The sequence below is a fragment of the Erythrolamprus reginae genome, chromosome 1 (assembly GCF_031021105.1).
Source record: "Erythrolamprus reginae isolate rEryReg1 chromosome 1, rEryReg1.hap1, whole genome shotgun sequence".
Taxonomy (NCBI): Eukaryota; Metazoa; Chordata; class Lepidosauria; order Squamata; family Dipsadidae; genus Erythrolamprus; species Erythrolamprus reginae.
This window is the reverse complement of record NC_091950.1, coordinates 194,267,907-194,286,519: the sequence shown is the minus strand read 5'-3', so window position 1 is coordinate 194,286,519 and position 18,613 is coordinate 194,267,907. Positions and strand designations below refer to the sequence as shown.

At 37.1% G+C, this 18,613-nt stretch overlaps 1 protein-coding gene across 1 annotated transcript in view; it reads right to left on the bottom strand.

The window, feature by feature from the left end:
* Positions 1-263: 263 nt before the first annotated feature.
* Positions 264-18,613, bottom strand: part of AGPS (alkylglycerone phosphate synthase) — a 55,420-nt gene continuing 37,070 nt past the window's right edge. Inside the window, exons 15-20 of the mRNA XM_070731832.1 lie at positions 16,423-16,492; positions 15,469-15,530; positions 13,741-13,830; positions 12,537-12,636; positions 11,470-11,527; positions 264-2,537 (exon numbers count right to left, since the gene is read on the bottom strand). Of these exons, the coding sequence (XP_070587933.1) occupies positions 2,416-2,537; positions 11,470-11,527; positions 12,537-12,636; positions 13,741-13,830; positions 15,469-15,530; positions 16,423-16,492 (502 nt within the window). The 3' untranslated portion in view covers positions 264-2,415. The remainder of the gene's footprint in view (positions 2,538-11,469; positions 11,528-12,536; positions 12,637-13,740; positions 13,831-15,468; positions 15,531-16,422; positions 16,493-18,613) is intronic.

Genomic DNA, 18,613 nt, shown 5'->3' with positions numbered 1-18,613 from the left:
CAGCCTGCAATACTGCACTCTAACCAATGCGCCGCCTCGGCTCAATTTTGGCTTCTGTATGGTTGTGTACATTTAAATGTCTGGTGAAAAGTATTGCAACTTCATCAAGAAATAATTTTGACGCTATGTGTATGGGACTCTCATGAAAGGGCAACAAGGTATTACAATGCAGCAGTGGAGAAAAATTAAATATGCCATATACTGATATATAGCTTTCACAAGTCTGTCGGTATGCCATGAAAAGATAAGCAACAGCTTCTTAATTTGGTGTATTTCTGATTTTTTAATGAACATCACTTTTCAAAATTAGCATTCAGCTAGTGCATATTTTACAAGTAACTCTTGCTAATACTCCAAACGATTTAACAATTTAAAAAGGTTTAGCAAAATAGGCATAAGTAAAGCAATTTACATTGTTCACAGTTATCTGCATTGTGTCTTTCTCCAAAAGCCTGTCCACCTTTGTGACTTCACAATTACTTTGATAGGACTGTACCCACATGACACAAGATTATACTTCATGATTTGAACACTTCTTTTTATTTATAAAGATATGGAACATATCTGCAAAGTATATAATTCTGTGCAACCTAAGGAAAGAGAGGATTAAGAAAATCCCACCAGTAAAATTAACCAGTTGAGCACCTTAAGTGAGACTAGAAATTTGGGGGATAGCATAAATTTGGTCACAACAAGAGAAGACAACCAGGAAATTAAACTTCTGCTTTAATTCTATCAAAAAGGCAACTTTATTCCCTGTAACACACATTTGGTTTATATTTGGTACTCTACAAAAACAAAATCCAAATCCTGCATGTATCCCTGTACGAGTAAGAAACTAAACTAGTAATGATAAGGATACTTTACCCAAATTCAGAAGTAAAAATTAATGCACATGTGACCGTTTTTAACTGGAATCCAGCTGGATTCCACCTGCTGACAAAAATGTTTTGTACTACCCTTCTCTATAGCCCCTGCATCTTCATTAGAGTCTATTCTGAAGAATTGGGACTTTAGCGAGATGGAGTCACAGAATATTTGAGCACCTCTCTCTTTGGCTGACAAAATCTTAACCGAGACCAACAAGCAACTAGATGGAATGATCCAAATTGCCAATAACTGCTGAATACCATTTTATTTCTGTGGATTAAATTTAGAAAATGGCTGCCTATTTTGTAACCATGGTAAGGAGCCATCAGTATTACAGTATAATAATGTGTAGATACCTATGTTTAAGCTATCTGCTACAGCAATCTTTAAGATCTGAACATTTGATTTTTGTCTTAGACCAGATAAATGTTTCTGAGTTTAGCTACAGTTACATTTGTATATTAAACTTCAATTTTGTTATCAAAGCAGAATAAAAGCTAAAAAATATTTCAAGTACTTTTGTTTATATATGCTTCTTTACAATGAAACTGATTAAATCTCCTTGCTTCACAATAATGGATTTGAATGGGTGTAACATGTAAAGTTTAGTCCCAATAAAGCCAGCTTGATTTATGCATGCTTAGTAAGAATAACAAAATGCTAGGGAGAGGCTCTTGGATTAGCATAAAATAATATCCTTTCCTTCAACTTTTCTTCTGCACAGGAGATTCTATTCTATTATTGACAGAATAAAATTCTAGACCCATTGCATTGTTTTAACTATTCCATGAAATATTACATCATATATTTAATTTAAATGTTCATGGATTCTTTTAGAAGGTTGGTATTTTGTTTTTGTGAGTAAACAACGTAAACATTGCTTAGATTTGTAAAGGCTGAATTTTCATTTATTTATTTTTTCTTGTTGGTGGATTAGAACTAATAGCACTATTTCTAATCTTAGAAAAAGTTGCCCTCTAAAATGAAGACCGATTATGAAGTTTGACATTTTATGTAACAGTGAATTCCGATATTGAGAAAGAAAAGTTTACTTTTCTGGCTCAGTAAGGTTGATAAGAGGATTTAAGAACATTTACCTTTTTTTTATTGTATCAGAAAAGAAAACATGTTTTGTCTCCTATCCAAAGATCAACATTTTTTCTCCAATTGCAGCTTGGCGTTGCTTCTATCTGCTTTAACCGTTCAATAGAAAATCGTATTTCAGTTAAATATATTCCTATTTTTCATTTGCTTCCCCAAAGTGCTTTTCTAGCAAGAAAGTCTCCAACCACATCAGGGTCACTCTCAAACATGTCAGCACCTACAGATGGAAAGCCATCCAAATAGGTTATCAATTGAATGGATCTAACTATACTCTGAACTGATTGCAAGTGAACAGTCTTCACTCTGCAATTGAAAGAAGCAATAAAATTTGCAGGAAGGAAAAGCTTTTGAAACTAAGTCCATGCTATTTTTGGATACTGGGAAAAGCAATGAGAGTCAAACATTATTCTTTCCGGTACTTCAGCGTGGAGAGTAACAAGGTTATAAAAGGTTTCCATTCCCAAATATGTTATTGGGGTCCACAAATTGTTTGATGGATTTCAGCATCCCAAAACCAACGTCAGATACACATTCTTTCAGCCAGTGTTTTCGTAACTTGCCCACTGGAAGAAAAAAAAACAAAAAAGTGTCTTTAATATTCACCATAATAGCAGGAACCAATTAATCTTATGGCCATGAATGAACAAACACTGGGTGATAAATGTTTTTATTCAAAAATGAGAAATGTTTTGCTTTATTTGATTTATTGAGCCCACCAGACTATCAAGCTCATTAAGTTCAATGTATTCCCAAAGGAAACCTGGATTCCAGACTGCCTTTTCTCTTTAAAAAGTATGAAATTTACATCAAGTTTAGGCAAAGATGATGCCCTGCATTAAATATAATTAAACTGAAGCAGCATATATTTACATGTGAGTAGAAAATTCTGTACTCTGTTTTAAGCGAACAATGCACAAGGTATAATGAACTAGACGAAGTTATTTTATGAAAAACACTTAGGTTATCAAATAAACAAGAAAACACATTTCTCAAAAGTAGGGTAACAGATTTTGGCTGTAGTTCTATCTGTATCTATATTTAGGAGTAACTTCCTCTTAACCCAGTCAAATACTTTATTTGACCAAATATAAATAAATACACTAAGAATTTGTCTCCGGTACAGACTCTCTTATTGTACCTGCAAAGCAAATAACAACAATAACAACAATAATAATACCAATAAAATGGGGAGTAAAAAATAATAAGAAATAAGAAAGATAAATAATACTACTACAATAACCCACACTAGATGGATTAATAGATATTAGGCCATTGTTTAACCTACATCTGAGTATTACATTTGCAACCAAGACCATTACCAGTTGTCACTACCTTTACATAATATTTGGGGGGCGGGTGTGCGCGGGAAGGGCTTCAAGTCAGTCTTGACTCTTACTAACTGCCTGGAAAGTCCCTGTAGTTTTTTCGGCGACGTTTTTGGAAGTGGCTTCCTCTTGCTTTCTTCCTAAAGCTGAATGGCCCCAAGTCACCCAGCTGGCTATATGCCCTTAACTACTACGCAAGGTGCTTTCCTCCCACAACTTAGAAAATTATAAATAGGAATATAAACTTGACAGTTTATCACACACGGTCACAAAACTATAATAGTTTAACATGAAATCAGCTCTATCATTAAGCAAGTATTATAACAGCATTTAATCCTTGACTGAATAAAGTGAAGCAGGCACTGAATACTGCATGAATTTAAACCAAAAGCTTGATGTATTTGTATGGGGAAAAAATAAGTCACAACCAATGCCCACCCCATAACTAAATCTAGGATGTCCCATGCTTGAGGTAGCTGGTTAAATTGCCTCAGGGATAATGAATGACATCAACACCAACTGAGAACAGAGTATTATTGTTTCTTTCCCCTACCAAATATTGGCCTATCAACAAGCTCTCTGGGGGAAAAAAAAGCCAAGCAAAACTGACCAGGGGTGTGTTCTCAGCCACCGATGTGCCAGCCAGAGCTAAAGAGACAATGAATAGTCTAAGCCACTATACTCCATTATCTGTAATATTGTTTAAGTGAATGTATCCTGTGGATATAGATGTAATTGTCCAAAAAAAGACGGAAAACAACTGGTCCAACAAGCTGGAGCACATTAAAGCCACAGCAGGATGTCCAACAGCTAGCAGGCCTGTCTTTTCCCCACCTCCACAATAATGCGACTCCACTAGGGACTGAACTGATGTCTGAGCAGCCACCAAACAGCTACTGCATATTTAATGAAGTTGCTCACCAAGTGCTGGAAAACAGAAGGTGCTTGGACTGCATCATTAGTTCTGTCACTATGATAATTTACACATCTATCTTGTCACATTTTCTATGCTTTATACTTTTACAATAATAAATCTAACATACATTTGATTAGCGAACCGGAAAGTAAAAATGCTGTGCAGCACACACCGGTGGTCTTTTATGTACATATTTGGTAAAGAAATTAACCCATTTGTAGCATAAATTTGCAAACCCTGAATGTCAATTTTCACTGTGTTAAGAGGCCCACAAGTTGCTTTTTTGCAAGTATAACCAGGCAAGGTGTCGTTTTAAAAAAAGATAATTTTATTTTGCCTGGAAAATATAGAACCGTTTCTCAGATAAAATAACAGAAACACCACCTGACTACATGAATTCATGAGGCAGAATATCTTGCAGTGAAAGTTGCAACCTACTTTGGCTGTCTTCCATAGTGTGTAAATATAACAAGATTTTTAAATATGTGAATTACTTGTTAGTTGCAATCACTGAAGTGCATATGTAACAGGCATACATATATAATGCTCTTATTATGAATCTTTGATCTTTATTCTGCTTTAAGTTTATAGTTACTGCTTTTATTCAACCTAATTCATTTTAATTATGACCTTTTTAGGTCTAGTGAAAGACCTAAAAGCACATTATTTTATTCTGCAGTATTTAATTTCTCAGCTACTGCAAATGTCTGCTTTTACCCATCCATTCAGCCAGCCTCTTAATATCTATAGTGGATTTGCTTCAATGACATAGCTGAATAACAATTTACTTGAGACCTTGAAACTGCAAGTGAATATTCATGAACATTTCTTCAATAAACACATAAAAATACTGCCTAGCTGATAACTGCTAAATGAATCAATCAAACCATTTCTAATCAACAGAAACAAACACAAATGTGAAAGATGAAGCTATCTTGAATATTGTAGAAATATTTAAGAAGCTAGCAGAATTTTAATTGCTTATTTTTATTCCACGTGATTTTATTTTATTCATCTAGGCTCAAAGATGCTACTCATTTTAACACAATTGGTATATTGTAGTGGACTGTTAAATTTAAATAACATGGACACCCTAACATGAGTATTAACTACTGCACAATAATACACAGACACACACATGCAGGTGCAAAAAAGGGCAACAAGAATGATAAAGAAAATGGAGCACCTCCCTTATACCAGGTTGCGACACCTTGATCTCTTCACCCTTGAAAGACGGCGTTTAAGGGGTGACTTGATCGAAGAGTATAAAATCATGCATGGGATAGAAAAGGTGGATAGAGAAAAAATATTTTCTCTATCACACAATACTAGGACAAGGGGGCACTCCCTAAAGCTCATAGGTAAGAAAGTGAGGACAAATGAAGGGAAATATTTCTTCACCCAGAGGGTCGTTGGTTTATGGAATTCACTTCCAGAAGAGGTTGTGACAGCTGTCGGCCTTGACAGCTTCAAGGCAGGATTAGACAGATTCATGAATGCCAAGTATATAGGTGGTTATTGAAACGGATGTCCATGTGCTGCCTCCATGTTGGTTGAGTACCATTTGTTGGGTCAGGGGAAAGGGAGGGTCTTGCCTTCTCTTTCTGCTCAAGATCCCCATGGACAATTGGTGGGCAATCTGGGTGACACAGAATGCTGGACTCGATGGGCTTTGGCCTGATACAGCATGGCTCTTCTTATGTTCTTATGCAAGCAAATTACAATGATGATCAGCCCACCAATATTGAATAAGACTCATCAATGTAAAATCTGCACTTCCTCCTTTGCATGTCCAATGCTATTGGCAATTGGGAAGTTAGCATAATGGAAGGAAATTCAAGAGAAGTTGGAAATGCCCTCTAATCTCTAGGGAAATTTTGTCTTAAAAAAACCATGCTTTCCCATGGAATGGAAATGTTTCTTTTTTCTGGTTTCAAACTATCCTAGGCTAACATGAAACAATATATTTATACACAAAATAAATACTGAGAAGAAAGTAACAAAGTTATTTGCAAAGGGCAACTATTTCTCATTAGTCAAATTTCTCAAGACTTTTTTTATTACCCCCCCCCTCCCTCCCCCAAAAAGGGATTGTTAGGAGTAAGTAAACACTCTTTGGTATAAACTGTCTACTTCTTTCCATAAAAGCAGTAAGTATTATGAAGATTAAGTTAAACATGCTTTATATTCCTTATAGCCTCAAGTCCCAGACTACATCTGTTTTCTTTGATACACAAAACCAGAGTTAAAATAGCTCCATTCATCACAAGATGATTGTGGTAGGCAGACAAACCAGGCTGTCTGTTTCGGGATAGTGAAAGCAACTGTTATTAATCATAATTATAGGGCAAACTCTGAAGAGGAATTGCATCAATATTCTCCCTTCCACATGCAGGAACAAAAAGAAACACTAAGAATGTCATGGTAAGGCCTGAAGGTCAGTAAATAATAATAAACAAGGATACCACCAGTTTAATCCCAAATCATAAACTGCAGCTCAGAATAAGTATTAAAATTCACTGTGGGAATTTAACACATGGTGTTTGATAGAACTACTACAGAAATGAATGCCTTTTTGCAAAATTGAAAAATACAAAATTCAAAGTTTATTTGTATGCTCTGCCATGAAGCCATGTATTAATTCCAGACTCAAAATATGAAGAAGCCACAATTCTTTGGTCAAAGTTTTAAGGCTTAGCTTCTATAACTACTGTATGCAACATTCGTTTGTTAAATTTGTCTCTAACTATACCTTAGTTTTAGAATAGATAATAAACATAAATAGAACATGAGTTATAGAAATAAAACAGCCATTGTTAGACGCTAAATTTCTGCTTAAAAAACAAATTCATGTAGCTTAACTCATGGAAAGGCAACCTGGTACTATGGAGATCTGATGCTATAATCTCTTTCAACTGGTCAGGGCAAGAGAAATGCAAGCCCAAATCATCTCTAGGATAGTTGGTTGCCTACTCTGTTCAGTTGTTCTCCAGATCAATTCCAGACACTTCGTTTTATTCTGCCTACTGCCTCTCAATGTTTGCTTCTAAGGCTGATGTAGGCATTCCTGCGAATGCTAACTTCAACATGGCAGCCACAAATCATTAGTGTAACAAATTGTGAGATGTCTGCAAAGAAATGTTACAGAACCAGGGCAGACTTAGATAGAGCATTGCTTCTGAGTACTCTTGACTTATATCCTTATACAGTAGAACCCCGACTTACGAGACTAATTGGTTCCGGAAGGAGGCTCGTAAGTCGGAACGCTCGTATGACGAAACATTGTTTCCCATAGGAAACAATGTAAAGTCAATTAATCCGTGCAACAACAAAAAAAACCCGCTGCCGCCGAACGCGGAAGTTAGCGTTCGGCTTCAGGAGACAGCTGCGAAGCGGCGCGGGTGTTTTAAAACGTCGCAGCCGGCCCGGGGGGCTCGGGGGCTTGCGAGACTAATTGGTTCCGGAAGGAGGCTCGTAAGTCGGAACGCTCGTATGACGAAACATTGTTTCCCATAGGAAACAATGTAAAGTCAATTAATCCGTGCAACAAAACCCCCCCCCGCTGCCGCCGAATGCGGAAGTTAGCGTTCGGCTTCAGGAGACAGCTGCGAAGCGGCGTGCGTGTTTTAAAAGGTTGCAGCCGGCCTGGGGGGCTTGCCAGCACCCCCCCGAGCCCCCCAGGCCGGCTGCAACCTTTTAAAACACGCGGGATACGAGCGCCACGGAGCTGTCTCCTGAAGCCGAACGCGGAAGTTAGCGTTCGGCTTCAGGAGACAGCTCCTTGGCGCTCGTATCCCGAATGTGAGCTCGGGAGGCGAACAAAAATGTCGCTCCCCTCCCAGCTCTTATCTCGAGTAGCTCGTAAGTAGAGCTGCTCGTATGTCGAGGTTCCACTGTAGATGAAAATTCTGTTCATCTTTAATTGCTCATCTTTAGATGGGAATCCGTGTTTTCATATTTATTTTATATCCGAATGAGTGGAATACCCTAGAACTGAGCTCTTAGGTTGGAACTGTTCAGGCCATGCCTCCTGCTTTACTTATTCAGTTCCGAAGCAATGCAAAGTAAAATATGCAAAACAAAAGGAACTAGCAACCACTGCAAGAAAGAAAGTATGCAGTAAGAAACAATCTATCTCCTTTGTCGTCCTACAAACTTCAGGTATGTTTGCATACATGCATTGCCCTTTGCATGCATATCATACACAGCCCAGATCTCGGATAGGTGTCTATCCACACCACAGAAGCCTCTGAGAGATGCAGCAGCATTCCTGGTAGAATCTACCACGATGGGATTTGGAGGACAGAGATCTCATAACCAATTATTCCCTTTGAGAGCAAAACTATATAGCAAAACAACATAGGTGGATTGAAGATACCATTTTAAAATATGCATTCAGGAAACAACATTCATTTGGTCATTAGAACAAAGAGCTGCTAGTCTTGAAAATATATCATTGTAATCCAAATAGAAGACAAGGGGTTTGCATCCATTAAGTAAATGATGAAATACTGTCAGGAGCAACAACAGCTTTGACAAGAAATCAGATGAGTTAATTATTGATACACTGTAGTTGGGCACATTATCAATTTACTTCTATGTGTTGAAAGACATGGGCTCAAAGCTCACCACCCACAGGCAGCCATTAGAAGTACAAATTTTCAGATCACATGGAAACAGATACAGGTTGTTTCAGAATCACAGAAAAAGCACTAGAAAGATATAGGCCAAGTGACTTGTGTGGACATGCTGGGATTAAGCAGTTTCCTTGGATCAGTGACACATAAGGGGAATTGCCAACAGGAATAAAAACACTTCTGTCAGATATATTGTTATGAAAGAAATGGTAAATCTTCTGGATATTAGAGAAAATAGAAATCCATCTTATACAGGAAAAAGGAGTTCCAGTCAGATCAGGCTGTTAAATTTCTAAATCAAATCCATTAAATATGGCATGAATTAATAGTACAAAAACTGTGAGCCATAGAGTATACTGTAAAAGAGTGTTCTTATTTTGTCATTAGATTTTCACTAACCTTTTGTGTAGCCAAAATGGCTTCTTCATTGTCTTCCCCATTCCTTCTCGCTAGTTTTCTTCAACACTTAATGACTACATAAATCAGGGGTGTCAAACCTGATCGTATTATGGGCTGTATCGAGATGTTTTTTACCTTTGAGGAATTGGGGGTGGGCGTGGCTTGCGTGGGCAGTACCCAGCCCATGGGCCACTAGTTTGACAGGCCTGACATAAATTCTAAGTCTTACTCTTTCCCTTACAATCAAGAATTTCAGCATTATATGATCATTCTGCCACTCACTGTTCCAGCTACTTCCACTTCCCTTTTCTATCCTCTAAATAAGAACTACAGAATGTACAAGATAACTTAAGGGTTTTCTGGAATAATTATTCTTGGCAAGGTTTCTCACTCATTATGAATCTATCTATCTATCTATCTATCTATCTATCTATCTATCTATCTATCTATCTATCATCTATCTATCTATCTATCTATCTATCTATCTATCATCTATCTATCTATCTATCTATCTATCATCATCTATCTATCTATCTATCTATCTATCATCTATCTATCTATCTATCTATCTATCTATCTATCATCTATCTATCTATCTATCTATCATCATCTATCTATCTATCTATCTATCTATCTATCTATCTATCTATCATCTATCTATCTATCATCATCTATCTATCTATCTATCTATCATCTATCTATCTATCTATCTATCATCTATCTATCTATCTATCTATCTATCTATCTATCTATCTATCTATCTATCTATCTACCTACCTACCTACCTACCTACCTACCTACCCACCCACCTAACTAACTATTTAATTTATTGCATTTATATGCGGTTTCTCACCTATGATTCTGAATTTATTTATTTATTGTCACACCAAACAGTGGTAATTTAAGATGCTACCAAAACAAACAGTGAGAAATAAAAAAGGGCACATGCCTTAATTTTCACACAACCAGACACACACACACACCAAAAAAGTGGGTGGAAATGTCTGAGTATCTTATAGAGCGAATATTGTATGGGGGGGTGTTGTTGCTGTTACCATCGCCTGTCACTGCTTCCTGCCTTCAGGGAACGCTAGAGCCTTCGCTGAGGAGCAGCTGATCAGCAGTTGGATCAGCCTCCCACTGGTTAGAACCAGGCGGCCAACCCAAACACCAATCAGTTGCTTGGCAGTGAAGGATCTAGTGCTCCCCGGCAGCAGCAGCACCTCATCTCAGTTGACCAGTAGTGGGCGCAATGAAGCTGATGAGGCAGTTTACTGTTTGCTGCAAGGACCCTTGCCAGATGAATACCAGATGGATGCTGGGAGGCAGAAGTAGATTTTTTTTCTTGTTTTCCTCCTCTAAAGCTAATGTGTGCTTTGTTCGGACCCTCTTTCTCAATGTAAACTTTAATTCAAATTAGTATATCTGTGTGTGGCTGAATAATTATTCATAACTAATCTCAATCTAAATGTTTCTTGTTTACCAAGGATTACTCTGCTCATACATTAACACACCTTATGGTCTTGTGCACTTTATAGTGGAAAAAATACATTACATAAAATTTCTCTAAAGTCCCAGCTTTCATTCTTTGTCAGCCAGGGTTGCTGATTTCCATGTAAACCAATCCTGGCTTATTTCTTTCCTCCAAAATGTGCACATGGAAGCATTTTACATATTTGCAGGGGTCTATATGCATTTATCATAAGCTACATTTTTAAAAATGTTCAGTCAGGTCAAGAGGAAAAAAATAAACTTGGGAAACAAGGTTCTGCATTTGCAAAATAAATTACTCTTTGATCTGCACACATGCACATTTCCTTTTTGCAAACAAACTAACAGAAAAAGAAAATTTGGAAATCTGAATTTAGCAGGAATAAAACCGATACATTAATTTATAATCAGCCTCACTGAATTCAATAGCCTTAAGTTCCAGATCAGTACATATATAAACTCTTGCTATGCCGGGAATTCAATTGTAAAATTCCCTTAAATCTCTCTGTGTATTAACTGAACATGCCTGACAGATTCTAAAACTGACTAGTTCACGTTACATTCCAACCACTCTATAAACTTCCAGGAGAGATAATAAGTGTTTGTTAATGATGTTAAGCAGCCTAAATGGGCTATAGTCTGCAGATTTATCTTTTCTCCTTTTACATATATATGAATCAAAAAATCCCTACTACAAAGTGAGTAACTAAAAGTATGATAACAATACCTCCATGATGATGTGACAAACTTCCTCCATTAGCAAGGATTTCATCTCTAGCAGCTGTCTAAAAGGAATAAAGTAATTTAAATTATTCAAGCAGGCAAGATAGTATGTTTCATTTAGTCACTAGCAAATACATAATATAAATCAAATGGGTGTTACAGAAAATAAGGGCAGTAGTTTTACTTGCAATTTGCCTTTTGAGACATGTTTCCAAAATGTTTTTAAAAGTCCCTGATAAAAATGAAAACAACTCTTTTCAAAGCAATTTCATTCTGAAGTTCTATGTAGAAACATAGAAACATAGAAGATTGACGGCAGAAAAAGACCTCTAGTCTGCCCTTATACTATTTCCTGTATTTTATCTTAGGATGGATATATGTTTATCCCAGGCATGTTTAAATTCAGTTACTGTGGATTTACCAACCACGTCTGCTGGAAGTTTGTTCCAAGCACCCACTACTCTTTCAGTAAAACAATATTTTCTCATGTTCCTTTTGATCTTTCCCCCAACTAACCTCAGATTGTGCCTCCTTCTTCTTGTGTTCACTTTCCTATTAAAAACACTTTCCTCCTGAACCTTATTGAACCCTTTAATGTATTTAAATGTTTCAATCATGTCCCCCCTTTCCTTTCTGTCCTCCAGACCATGCAAAGGTATTATCAGTTGCAATATGTATCAAAAGTGTAATTAAATAACAAATATTCATCCTGCCTCTTATTCCATCCAATTCTGCTAGTAAGTAAAACTTGGTTAGAGTTCTGCAAATATCCTAGATTGCTTTCAAAAAGCAAACAGAAAAGCATTGCAAAATTTATTATCTTAATTGGATGAAAGGGGAAATAGAGGCTAGGAAAAAAATAGAAATAGGGTTAGAACTTAGGGGGGAAAACTTAAGAGGATTCAACTTGATAAGAACTTGGATGGGAGAACTACCATGAAATTCAGGGTGGATGAAACAGATGACCAACAAGGTCATAAAAAATAAACATTTCCTTAAAGTTATCAAACAGCCAGTTTGAAACAAACATAAACATGTAGAATACTTAAGTTATTAAATATGTAGAATTACCTCTATTTCTTCATAAACCCGAATAGGGTCACTAATTCCTCTGTAGTTAAAACCCAAATAGAAGTAAACACAGGCACCGGAATCATACATTTGTGTCACCCTGTTTTATTTGGAGGAAAAAACCATGTCAGATCAAATAACTTAATATTCTTGTGCAAAGAGTCCAGTTTAAAAATAAACGATATGGCAACACTGGGATGTAGCTGTACAAATATTTCCAGAATTTCCATCAGCAGGACTTTATATTCCCAATGCCATATTTTACTAAGTTAAAAAAGGGAGGGCGAAATCTATATACAAGGAGTAGCAAATTTGTAATATAATGTGCGAACCAGAACAAGAGTTAAACTCAAGTATTTCCATCTCTCTTAAATTTGGATTCTTAAGTTTAAAGTACCCCAGCCAGCATAAGAATATTCTGGGAAGCTCACACATCTCAAAATGGCTAAGGTTAGAAAACACTGCATTATAGGAATAACAATGCTTCTGAAACTGAACTAACTATGGTTAAAATTTCAGTCTGATCAACAGAGAAAAGCAAAGGTCACACTTTAACTTAGAAACCTGACTTGTTTTCACTAGTGATGATTTTGACTAAGTGCACACTAGATTTTGGATGATAAAATGTGATGATTATAAACAAGATAAAGTTTTGTTGTAATTTAATTTTCTTTGTAGCGGTTAGATTCAGCTGATGCAAATGGGCATTTTAAGCTATTTTACAAAAAATGGTCACCAGATAAATAATGATACATTAGGGCATTAGGGGTCTGAGGTAAAATTATAATGACATGATTTTAAAAGGATTCTGGGGGCAATAAAGATCACACTATAGGATTATATCAGAGGTGGTTCCTCCCAATTCGCACCGGTTCTATAGAACTGGTAGCAAACCAATGGTGACATCACAGAGTCAATTCTGTCAGTGCTGGTCCATGGACACAGCCATCTTTGTTGGGGGGGGGATTTTCTTCTGATCTTTTTTCTTCTGCACATGTGCAGAAGTTGTGTTTCCAGCACTGTGCATATGCTGCCATCTTGTTTTTTGGGGGGGTATTGAATTTTCAGCACCGCGCATGTGGTACAGCCACGCGGCAGAGGAGGAAGCAAACCGGTGGTAGGTTAGAACACGCCCCTGGCCTACATAATCACTTATAGGGTCCCCAACCCATTTTAGAACTTAATTTATATGAAGATACTTTACCGACAGGTAGCAAATGGTGGAAACTGAACACCTTTTTCTTTGCATTCTCTTGTCATTCTTTCCTTTACATTTTTGCACAGATCGAGAACCCTAAAGATAAAACAATACAAAAGTTAAAAAATCTAAATTATTTAACGTATTCATAGGTAACATTTTGTGACCAATATAAGAATGGATTTATTGTAACCCAAAATGAGGATTACTTTTGGATAATTAAAAGTAAAATTGTACGTACACATTCCGCTTGTTTCTTAAGTGTACATACTGCCACAAAATAATCAATAAACAACACTTAAGAGAAACTGGAATTATATTTAAATATGTTACAATTTTTATCTTAATTAAAACTCCCTAACTTTAAGATCTAGATGGATAGTTCTCTTTATCAGTGCTTTTTCCACCTCAGTCATATTATATTGGCTCTATAGATTCCTGTGAATGTGGTAAGGAGAATCAATTGACCTAGTAAAGGTTACAAATTTGATTACGTAATCGTAATAGCCAAATGTACATAATGTATATATCAGTGATGGCGAACCTTTTTCCCCTTTGGTGCTGAAAGAGCATGGGCGTGTACCATGTTTTGGCCGACCAGGAAGGGCGTCTTCGTGACGTCAAAGCTACACCCATGGAATTCCCTATTGGGATTCCCCACCTCCGTTTCAGCTCCAGATCGGCCGAAAACGTTGCTGCCGATTGCAAAAACGGCGCTCCGCCGGGCACCACTGCCTGGCTGTAACCTTCCGAAACCCGGCCCTTCTCGGCGGCCTCCGGAACCCGAACTTTTGCCGAACTTCTGGGTTCGGCGTTCAGGAGAACGCCGAGAAGCCCCCCGGCTGTTTCAGAAGGTGACAGCCGGGCAGTGGTGCTTCTCAGCGGCCTCCCGAACCCGAAAAGTTCGGGTTTGGGAGAACGCCGAGAAGCCCCCCGGCTGTTTTAAAAGGTGACAGCTGGGCGCCGCCGCCCAGCGGAGCGCCATTTTGCGATCTGCGGTGGGTTCATAAGCCGGAAAAAGTTCGTAACAAGAGACAAAAAAATTCCGAATCCCGGGTTCGTATCTTGAGATGTTCGTATCACAAGGGGTTCATATCATGAGGTACCACTGTATAAAAATAGGGACCACTTTGGTGGGAAGGTAGCAGCGTCCTGTGTGCCTTTGGTGTTTAGCCACGCCGGCCACATGATCATGGAGACGTCTTCGGACAGCATTGGCTCTTCAGCTTAGAAACAGAGGTGAGCACTGCCCCTAGAACCAGAAATAACTGGCACGCATGAGCGGGAGAATCTTTACCTTCAATTGTAAGATATGGGGTACTGTGTTATATTTTTATAATTTACTCTCAAATTAAGTTCATATTAAACTTTATTTATGCTCATTAGGACATCACCAGAGAGATTATGATTGCTCCCCTTTTTTTAAAACATCAAGATCTTCCATTGGCTCAAAAAGTGCCTGATGGCAGAAATTCTTCTTCTATTGGAAGTTGGGGAAGTTAGGAGACAAAGTGAATAGGTTTCCTTACTTCATCAAGAATCTTTGATGTATTATTATTGAAATAGGCTTCACATGGACTGTCAATAATATTTTTTCTGCTATTCCAGAAACAATTGTTATATTCTTCAAAATACTTAGATCGTTAATACCTAAAACCACCACTTTGTAACAAATATTCCAGAAAAAAAGACAAAAATAAATATTCCACTGAATAGGGAACATTTTGATTTTACCTATCCCAAGGAACGGATGTTTCAAATGATTCTCCTATTATATGGTAATCCATGCCAAGGTCCTATTTAAGAAATCAGAAAAGCCTTGTATAAATATGCAGCTGAAAATAGTTAAGATATTATCGAGGCAAAAGACCTACATTTATCTAATTAAATGACTAGGCTCAGTCTGGAAAATGAACCTGAAACTTACGTTTCAATTTCCTGTCCTATCAAATCTGTGTGTAACATATATCATGGATTCAATGTATACCTTATGACAGTAGCGGGTTCTAAACCCGTTGCTACCGGTTTGCATGTGCAGAAGCATCCCGGGCGGGTGGGTGAAGCCTTACACCGCTGGTGCTATAGGTTCATAGAACCGGGAGCAATCCACCGCTGCCTTATGACCAACATTGTAAAACTATATAATTTCATAAAGCACAAAGAAAAAAGAGAAGCAAAACAATTCAATTTCTATGAGTATTGTACCTCAAAACTTCAAAGACTATGTATTTACTATCTAAAACCAAACACAAGGGGGGTGGAATCGTACAATAAATATAGTAAAAGGATAAAAATGTCAAGAAAATTCTGATAAAATTAATAGCTAAAGGGAGGAGGAACCAGATGGTTTCTAATAGCTACTAGTTGTTATTAATTTTTTAAAAAATCATCATTTCCAGAGGTTTCTGAAAAGTGGTCTCCTCAAAAGAAGGGTAATGGTCTCTTGGTCACAATGCCAATTAAAGTTCTTAAGAACTTTCAATCACCATTGGGTGTGCAAAGGACATTTTAATAGCATGCCGTATATTCATATGTATCTCCAAGAGTTCTGAATCTCTGAAATATGGATGCTTTTCTGAACCAAATCAGTTCAGGATTTCTTTTTGCTCTATTTCAATAGCTTTCCAAGGTTAAGCAGAGTGGAAAATTATATATTTAGATATTGTTTAAAAAGTAGAATAAACCTACCCTAATATACGCAATGATAAATGTCATCATATAGCCTCTCTGTCCATTGTCTTCTCCAGCTGCAAGACCACTGCAATTTGAAAAATATTAAAATATTGTATTTTCTAGCTCTAAAATGTCAACACTAGCAATCTTGAGGACATAATGATAGTACAGGTAGTCCTCCACTTATGATCACAATTGAGCCCAACATTTCTATTGCTAAGCGAGACAGTTATTAAATGAGTTTTGTTCCATTTTACCAACTTTTTGCCAGAGTTAAGTGAATCAATGTAGTTGTTAAGTGATTCACTTAACTTTGGCAAAAATCTGTAAAATTTATGGTTGTTTAATAAATACAGTTTGCCCCCATTGACTCTGCTTGTTCAAAGCTGATTGGAAAGTTTGCAAACGGTTATCCCAGTAGGACAGTGAAACTGTCATAAAGACATGCCAGTTGCTAAGCACCTGAATTTTGATCATGTGACCATGGGGATGTTGCAACAATCGTGAGAAAACTGGTAATGCCACTTTTTTAATGAAAAGAAGGACTAGGAAAGACATAGCAGTGTTCCAATATCTCAGAGGTTGCCACAAAGAAGAGGGAGTCAACCTATTCTCCAAAGCACCTGAGGGTAGGACAAGAAGCAATGGGTGGAAACTAATCAAGGAGAGATGCAATAATTAATCGGTGGAACAACTTGCCTCCAGATATTGTGAATGCTGCAACATTGGAAGTTTTAAAGATGTTGGATAACCATTTGTCTGAAGTAGTGTAGGGGTTCCTGCCTAAGCAGGAGATTGGACTAGAAGACCTTCAAGGACCCTTCCAACTTTGTTGTTGTTGTTATTGTTATTATTATTATTTCAGTGCTGCTGTCATTTCGAACAGTCACTAAAGGAATGGTTGTAAGTCGAGAACTACCTGTACTTTAGTTGCTAAATTTTATATAAAATTTAGTACTAGATATAATAATTGAGATCAGAAGTTATATATGCATGTGCATGCGTATACACACAGATAACATTTTCAAGTGACACAAAGTCCATCATTACAATACGTTGACATTGGAACCCTGAAGTTTTGGCACTGTTTAGATAATTACACAATACTGAGAAAATAAAGAACAAAGGCTTTTGCTATTTGACAAAAATATTATGCAGGATTTAGAGAAAAATCATTTTATTGGATGTCCACATATAGACAAGCCCATTCTCAGGGATTGACGTATGGTAAGATTGGGGCAAATAAAATATTTATCTAGGCCCTATATTCTAGGGTGATTTCTCCCATGGATACCGTGATACTCGCAAATGCCCTGTTGCCGCATTCTGTCAATTCTCTGCATTAAGTTTATGCTCGTTAGTCAAATTCCTCAGAGTAGGAGCATTTTGGTGTTTTTAAAAAGGACACTGCTTCGACTCCACTTGTTGGTGCTAATGAGCACTGTTCTATGGAAGAGTCAGGGGAGTTGGTTGCTAGCGACATGTTTGATTACATGCAGCAAAAAAGGCAGTTTAAACCAGCTTGGGGATGGTTGATGCCATGGAGCTATCTTCTTTCTGCAGTTACTGGCTCTTCAAAGGTGCAAGAACCCAAAAGTCAACTGGGTTTTGCAGCTTGATAAAGTGATAGCCAGATTCAAGTAACAGCTGCCTGGTGGGAAGTATAACAATGTCCTTTAATAGCTGGCTGCATTTTTCTCTCTTTTTCTCTGGCATTGTGACAAAGAACACAGTGTGCAAAGGACAGTGTACAAGAAAAACAATATGGAGCTACTGTACAGAATCAGTAGCTAAAGCGACCAATAGAAGCTCTATCTTATTCAAAAAAAATTTTTTGAATCTGAATGTTTGGGGATGTTTTGGAATAATTTTATAGAATGCTGTTAGCAAAATCTGTTTAAAACAACCGAAGTTAACAAAAGATCTGCTTAGCAGTAGCAATGTTGTTATTTTTCTTTTTTATTAAATGGAAAATAAAGTTGTTGTAATCTGAATAAATATCTCCACTATACTTTCATTATCAGACCCATAATCAATCAAACCAGCTGGACACAAATTACCCTTCCATTACTCAGCTTATAAAAGTGAAATGTTTTCTGTTTCCTTGCAACAGCACAGAGCAATAGGTGACAGGAGGTGGGATATATATAATTAATCAAGTTCTGTTGATTAAAGACAGACAATTTCCTTTTAAAAACAGACTTGT